This window comes from Clupea harengus, chromosome 3, assembly GCF_900700415.2.
Source record: "Clupea harengus chromosome 3, Ch_v2.0.2, whole genome shotgun sequence".
In the NCBI taxonomy this organism is placed as follows: domain Eukaryota; kingdom Metazoa; phylum Chordata; class Actinopteri; order Clupeiformes; family Clupeidae; genus Clupea; species Clupea harengus.
Window position 1 is genome coordinate 19,627,879 of NC_045154.1, and position 7,258 is coordinate 19,635,136.

At 43.2% G+C, this 7,258-nt stretch overlaps 1 protein-coding gene across 1 annotated transcript; it reads right to left on the reverse strand.

Moving 5' to 3' along the window:
• Positions 1-626: 626 nt before the first annotated feature.
• LOC105892450 (cholesteryl ester transfer protein, plasma) lies at positions 627-7,002 on the reverse strand. The gene is made up of 16 exons (XM_012818713.3): positions 6,791-7,002; positions 6,170-6,284; positions 5,936-6,067; positions 5,503-5,573; positions 4,807-4,894; positions 4,440-4,509; positions 3,917-3,977; positions 3,702-3,793; positions 3,274-3,453; positions 2,734-2,784; positions 2,206-2,361; positions 1,672-1,739; positions 1,468-1,510; positions 1,308-1,377; positions 1,071-1,156; positions 627-974 (listed from the first exon to the last, which is right to left on the reverse strand). Exons 1-16 carry the CDS (start codon positions 6,927-6,929, stop codon positions 897-899), a joined length of 1,500 nt encoding a protein of 499 aa, XP_012674167.1. The 5' UTR covers positions 6,930-7,002; the 3' UTR covers positions 627-896.
• Between the last annotated feature and the right edge of the window lie 256 nt (positions 7,003-7,258).

A 7,258-nucleotide genomic window follows, 5' to 3' on the forward strand; every position in this document is an offset into this window, starting at 1 on the left:
GCGACTCTTCTTCTCTGTAGTCTACGCAGGTTGATCACAACGGTCCTGAGTTAAAACTGCCAAAACATATTGGTCCGTTGGTGATGGTTATATCCTCCAGCAGGCGGTTTAGTTTGAATGGTGGGCTCAAGGACAAGTGTGCACATGTCTATAATCGGCCAATTCACAAACACAAACCAGAAAGAAAAGAAAACGGTACATGCGTCCAACTTGTGCAGAACCGTGCATGACGTCGCACAGATAAAGTCGAAAGTGAAAGTAAAGCCCAAATTTAGTAGTGTTTCTTTTCTACTGCGTTGAAACTTGATATTGCAGGATACTGTGAGTGAAAACCACAACGATGCAAATTACAATCAAATTGTCTTATTTACAGCATGAGGATGATGAATTGACGTGCACATCCCTGTCGGGATGTCAGGAGTGCTAGCGACACCTGCCATCAAACACGTTAGTACTTTCTCCTGTTACACATGTTGTAATCTATAAACCTTTTCCCTTTTCTTCTCATTAGCAAATTGTAGTGTTTCATTTCAACACTCCAGTTAGTGGCCATAAAAAATATTGTTAAGCAGCAACAATAGTAACTGACAAGATTTTGGACCAGATTGATGAAAGACTCTGGCATATTTTGTGGGAATTATATATACAATTTTAATTATAACTTAATACAACAGTAATAGATGGGTGGTACAAACGCTTTGTATGTGTATGTGTGTGTGTGTGTGTTTGCAGCAACCCAGAAGCCTGCCTTGCAAAAGAGGATAAAAAGCAACACTTCTCAGAGGGAAGGGAAGTAAAAATAATTCTATTATTTTAGTCAATAAAAGAAATATGACAAAATGGCCTCCCCCCCACACATAAAAAAAGTCTCCATCAGTCCACAGTTTACTGTGATGTCACACAAGCGTTTTCTTCAGAAACTCAACAAGTAGATGATGAGGAAATCCAAATCCCATCTGAACGACCACATAACCCTGCAATAAGAGAGCAAAAATATGACATATGGTTAATTTATTTCTATTGTATTTGTATTACAGATGAGAAAGCAGATTGAGAGAGAGAGCGCCTACATTTTGTGTCACCACCTCAGGGTTGATGATATCAAACAAATACAGTCCCTGCCTGTCCATCAAAGCTGTCAAGCTTGGCTCCAAGTCTGGGATAGAATGGTAAAATTAGACAGAGTTGACAACACTTATACACAAACACACAGACACACACACACTGTCTCGCTCACAAAAATACATAGACATACAAACACTGATATAAAAATACACACACACAGACAAACACATTCAAAGACTTACATGATGTGACTTTGGATATCCCAATCTTTGCCACAGCCTCTCTAAAATAATTCACCAGGGCCTCTTCCAACTTTGCAAAAATGCAGAAAAATTCTTTCAGATAAGCATACAATATCACTGCATGCATGTGTGCAAGATATGTTTTTACTGTGCAACCTACCGCAATGGCATCTTGGTTTTGAAGAATCCTATCTATAGAAATACTTTGAGAAAAAAACAAAATAAATAATACAATCAGTCACTGCTAAAGGTATTGCAACATCCTGTATGTTAACAATGATGAAGTGCAGTCCATAGAAAGCAGGTGCACAGACAAGACATGCTTTTATGAACACATCCTGACACGAATCACACTTCTGCTTACTTTAAGGCCTTGGCATTCAGAATGAGTTTCTTCTCTGCGTAAGATGTGTGCACACAGACTTCCACCTCCTGAAATATGAGTTCACATCACACTCATTTCATTACGGGTAAAAAGCAAACCATTAAGCAAGAATGAAAGCAAAAGTGATCTCAGGTCTCAGAAGACTTCTGTTATAAGGCAGGATATTAGCTGACCAACATTAACATCCTTCCTTTATCTACAACACTGTTCCTTTATACCCCAGTTGTGCTGTGCTGTGCTGTGCTGTGCTGTGCTGTGCTGAGCTGTGCTGTGATGTGTTGTGTTGTGTTGTCCTGAGCTGTGCTGTGTTGTCCTGTGTTGTGTTGTGTTGTGTTGTGCTGTGCTGTGTTGTCCTGAGTTGTGCTGTGTTGTGTTGAGTTGTGTTGAGCTGAGCTGAGCTGAGCTGAGCTGAGCTGTGCTAGTGTGGCCATAGTACTGCTGAGTAACTGATTAGCTTCTGCTACAGTGTTGTTACAGGCAGGCGAATAGGTGACCAAGCTAAGCTTTGCTGACCGTCTCGAAGTACAGTGAAGGGCTGTCAGAGCTGGGGGGGCCAGGGAACAGCTCTACAGCAGCGACTGCCTTCACGTGCGTCCCGTCAGGGGCATTCCACAGCTGGGGCGCTCTCACACTCCTGGCAGTCAGCACAGCAGCCTCCGAGGACAGGATCTGATTAACAGAGGTGCCATTTCAGGACATTTCAGTGGTACAATTAGCCTGTGACAACAGATAATGAAATACAATGACTGTGTATATGTGTGTTAATTTGACAGAGAGAGAGATCATTTGTATGTGTGTGTGTGTGTGTGTGTGTGTGTGTGTGTGTGTGTGTGTGTGTGTGTGTGTGTGTGTGTGTGTGTGTGAGAGAGAGAGAGGTATGAGTGTGTGGGTCTTTGGGTGTGTCAAATAAGATAAGACAATATGGGTGTTGGCAGCCTTTCTCTGCAGTGGCGCATGAAGAAATAGAGCAAAATATTTTGGTTTTGAAACCAACAGCCGCTGGGTTTAGAAATGAGCTCAGTGCTGTAGATATCACTATACCTGCTTGATGGAGGCTGGCATTTCTGTAGATAGGTCTGTTTTGAAGAGGTCCTACAATGAATCAGGGATTTTTTTTTACTTGCAGTCATAAAGTACAGTACAGTGAATGCCCATCTCACTTCTTTCTCTGTCCTACACTGACCTCTACTGGCAAACAAATATATGACAAGCATAGCTACCGTCCCCAGCTGTCACTACACCTGACACACACTAACCTGAATTCTTAGGATCTGTCATTTAGGCCTTACAAGAAACAGTCAGGCCTTACAAAAACCGTGTACACAGGTAATACCGTTCAGAGTATGCATCAGTTAGTGCATTTAAGTGTAATAGCTTGTTTATTTATTTGGTCTAAACTGGTGCATTTAAGCATGATTATGCTGGGTCACACTTTTCCCACACTCACATGACCTGCATAGCCTAGATAAAAAGTAAGCCCCTCATATTAATATCTATATCTTTCAGATTGAACAGTATCCAATTTGTGTTTCCTAAGGTGAATCTCTTATTTTTCTACCTAACCAGTCCGAAGGTGCGTACCGTGAGCTCAGCTCCAGTGATGTTCCTGACGAAGCGTCCGTCGTGGTGAGCGGCGGACATTATTGGGTTCAGGACCTCGTCAGAGATCCAGAAGTACAGCATGCGGTCCTCGGTCAGCTGAGACGGGTGGAAGACTGAGGCATCGATGACCGCTATGGTGTTGTTATACGTGATCAGACCCTGCTCGTCGTCACAACACAAACGCAAGGTACGCGACAAATGAGCACACACTGGATCGTTATAAAAGGGCCACTTCGGAAATGATGATAGGTGTACAGTTACAGTTTGGACAGAAGTCAGACAGTTAAGCAGGCCTACGGCTTTACGACCATGAACTGACATTTTTTACATAATAAAAGTTCAGTTGTTAACAGAGCGATCAAACCATCCAATGAGACACCACAGATTATCCATCTCGTGTCCACTACCTTGTGATAAGACTCTATGTAGTTGGAGGTGATGGCCGGTGCTGAGGTCACGCCAATGTCCACTCCAATGTTCCCATCACTGAGAAACTGTTCTGTGGGTCATCATATGCATACATGTTTTTAGAGCACTGAATGAAAATCTTTCTGAACAAAACTAAAGAAAGTACCCTGGGGCCCTTTCATGAAAGTGTGAGTGTGTCTGATACAGCCAGTACCTGCTTGGTCCTGTACGAAGTCTGCCAGTATGTTCGCCACATTGTTGATCTCCTTGCAGATCTATGGTTCAGCAAAAAAATGGAAATGAATCTCAGTGATTTACTGTTTGTCTTAGAGTAAATACTGGAATATACTGAAACTCAGTGATTTACTGTTTGTCTTAAAGTAAATACTGGAATATAATGAATCCCAGTGATTTACTGTTTGTCTTATTGTAAATACTGGAATATACTGAATATCAGTGATTTACTGGCTTCTTTGTTCAAACACACTTCATATTAGTATCTCCATTTGTCAGTATTATGCTATTCATTTGAATATCTCCAGCTAAAGCTGTGTACTGTAGAATGTGTTTTGTTTGTAATGGCTTTAATTACAACTGAGAATGAAAAGAAAACGTTTCAGACTGCAGCACCGGCCTTCTTTAGTACCCTACACTTGTTATTTTCAAAAAGAACAGCAGGGGGCAGAAGTGAGACGTCAAGAGACAGTGTTTGCACACAGGCCTGTTTCTGCACTTACCTGGCCCTTAATTACCAGTTTCACCGTGAAGGTGACGAAGTCTGTGAAGACGCGTCTCAACCAGCCAGGTCTGCAGTAACAGTAATCATTAATCAGTCACAGACACAGATAGTAACAGATAACAGATAACTGCACATACTGTGCTTGCATATGGATTCATTACGTAAACGTACACTATGAACGTTGCTATAATGTTATAATCTACATGAGAATATGTGCATTTAACAGATTCAGTTCCTTCAAGATTAAGGTATTGATTTTCTACAGCACCATACAGCATTGCCTCTCTATGGCGTGCGGTGGTGGTATCTAATTCAGTCCCACCCCCACCCTCTGGTACTCATACAGCCAGGGAGGCGTTGCTTACTCTCTCTGCCCCTGCAGAATCAGCTTGAGTTTGTGGAATGTGAGGTAGCAGTCGGAGGTGTCTGCAGCCACCTTCCCAGCTCCGCAGTCTGACACGAGAGAGGAGAAGTGTTATAGTATTTGTTGTTATACCACGCAGAAGAAATGCATTGGAATAGCAGAAAACACACAGGGGCTAACACACAGGGGCTAACATTCAGGGGGTAACACATGGGGGCTAACACACAGGGCCTAACACTCAGGGGCTAACACACAGGAGCTAACACACAGGAGCTAACACTCAGGGGCTAACATTCAGGGGGTAACACATGGGGGCTAACGCACAGGGCCTAACACACAGCCATTACAACATAACACAAGGAGGAGAGCGACAGCAGTATTGCAAGCTAATGCCACACACAAAAAGGACACATGAATTACATTCTAATATCGAACATTACCAGTTACGGAACACTCAGAACTCCCTCAAGGCATGCTGGGAACTATACAGTCACTTACTTACATACGTACAGGGAATCTCCGCTAACCCCTATGTCCCCCAGGGATCCTACATACTTAAAGACTTATACCTTACCTGTGCTGAAAGTCACTAAAGCATTAAGGCACTAAACAGGACTAAAGCATCTACTGAGTCAGTTGATGTAATGCAATGTGGTAATATGTAAGGAGGCGAAGGAACAATAAAGAAGCTACTTACAAAGCTTTGGGTTGATGCCAAGGTCAATCTGAGATTCAATCTCAAAGTCAACAGTCTGTGAGACCTTAATGCTGTAAAACATGAGTAGGGAGAAATTTAGAAAATGAATGAATTCACAAAATCACACATAATACTTCAAATTATGACTTACAACCGACTGCACACCGATTCACAGGTATGTCCTAAAACTGTACATCATAAGAATAGGAATTTTGAGGTAAAATGTCACAATGACGGTTTGTTCATGAACAGTATCCAATCAAGTACAAAGAGGCCTAAAGACTGTAAAAGCCTGATTGTCTTCCCTTCACCTGGGAATGATGCCATGACCTTCAGAGGAGATTCTTTCTGGTCCTTTCTGTGCCAGAGAACCTAATCTCCGAAGGCTACTCTCCCTATTGCATATGTGACCCAATTAGCACTCAGTACTTACAGCCAGCTTCCATAGCCATATTTGATGGTCCCCTTGAACACCGCAGACACATTTGAGATGGCAATGCCAATCCCTTCCCCGGCACGCAGCTCCACCTCACTGCGACCAATCGATAGGTTGTGGATCTCCAGGCTGCCGTGACGGTGAGAGAAATTAAAACAAGAAGTTTATAAGGCAAAAAAATAAAAGGGAGACATTTCTGCACATCTACTGTAAAGTATGAATCCCACTCACTTGTGAAGTCCATAGGACACTTTCCCAAACACCATCATGTTCTTCTCTCCCTCAATGCTGGGGTATTTTGCATGCTGAAAAGCGGCCTCGATCACACGTGTGGTTTTCTCATTTACTATGGCCATAAAAAGAAGGTTTTACCCGGGGATTAGCAGACCTCCAGTCAGTATCTATTATCGGTGAGAAACATCCCGCACAACACACCGAGACATACAGTCCATTCCTAAAACTGTAACATAATTCTCAAGAATCACATTGGGCTTTTATTATTGTCTCAAATCTTACATGTTACAATTCACAATGGATGCATTGTTGTAAATAAGACAACTTTTACTCGCTGTCAAAATGAAAGCAGAGACAGAAACAGTATCAACAGTCCATTCCTAAAACTGTAACATAATTCTCAAGAATCACATTGGGCTTTTATTATTGTCTCAAATCTTACATGTTACAATTCACAATGGATGCATTGTTGGAAATAAGACAAAATGAAAGCAGAGACAGAAACAGTATCAACAACACAACCAGCATGAAGAGTGATAGTAGCAGATTGGAGAGAGGGCTAGTTTGTCGCCACCCTGTAGGTTACGTGAGCGTATGAAGGGAAAGGGCTTTACTCACAGACCAGCGCAGCCGGGTAGGTGAGCCTGCAGACGGCCCCTGTGAACCTGTACGCCTCCTCTGGAGTCAGACACGCCCGGCCCAGACTCGCCAGGCACAGGAGCGGGAGCAGCAGCAACAACATCACACACAACCTCATCACGACACGACCCCACAACAACTGCCAGCTGACTTTCAGCAACGACCGCTCTGCAGGACAGGGGAAGAGAGCCAGACCATAAGGGGGGGGGGGGAGAGGGCGGGGGCTAGAATGTCCCGGAAGGGGGCCTCATAGAAGGGCCTGGATTGGGTTAAGGAGGCTGGACATGCCAAGCACTTCCCTGAAGTTGAAATATCAATATTATTGTTTTGGGCCTCCTTTGGAATGCGTTGAGGAGAGGGGTTACTGTGGGAGGGGGGGGTAGGGTTTTTGTTGTTGTTTTGGGCCTCCTTTGGTATGCGTTGAGGAGAGGGGTTACTGTGGGACTG

Excerpts from the sequence above, each read along its gene's own strand:
- LOC105892450 (XM_012818713.3), bottom strand. The coding sequence starts at position 6,929 with ATGAGGTTGTGTGTGATGTTGTTGCTGCTGCTCCCGCTCCTGTGCCTG. Across the intron at positions 4,895-5,502 it reads TGGCATCAACCCAAAGCTTT|ACTGCGGAGCTGGGAAGGTG; the intron begins GTAAGTAGCTTC and ends CTCTCGTGTCAG. Across the intron at positions 1,157-1,307 it reads GATATCCAAAGTCACATCAT|ACTTGGAGCCAAGCTTGACA; the intron begins GTAAGTCTTTGA and ends ATTCTATCCCAG.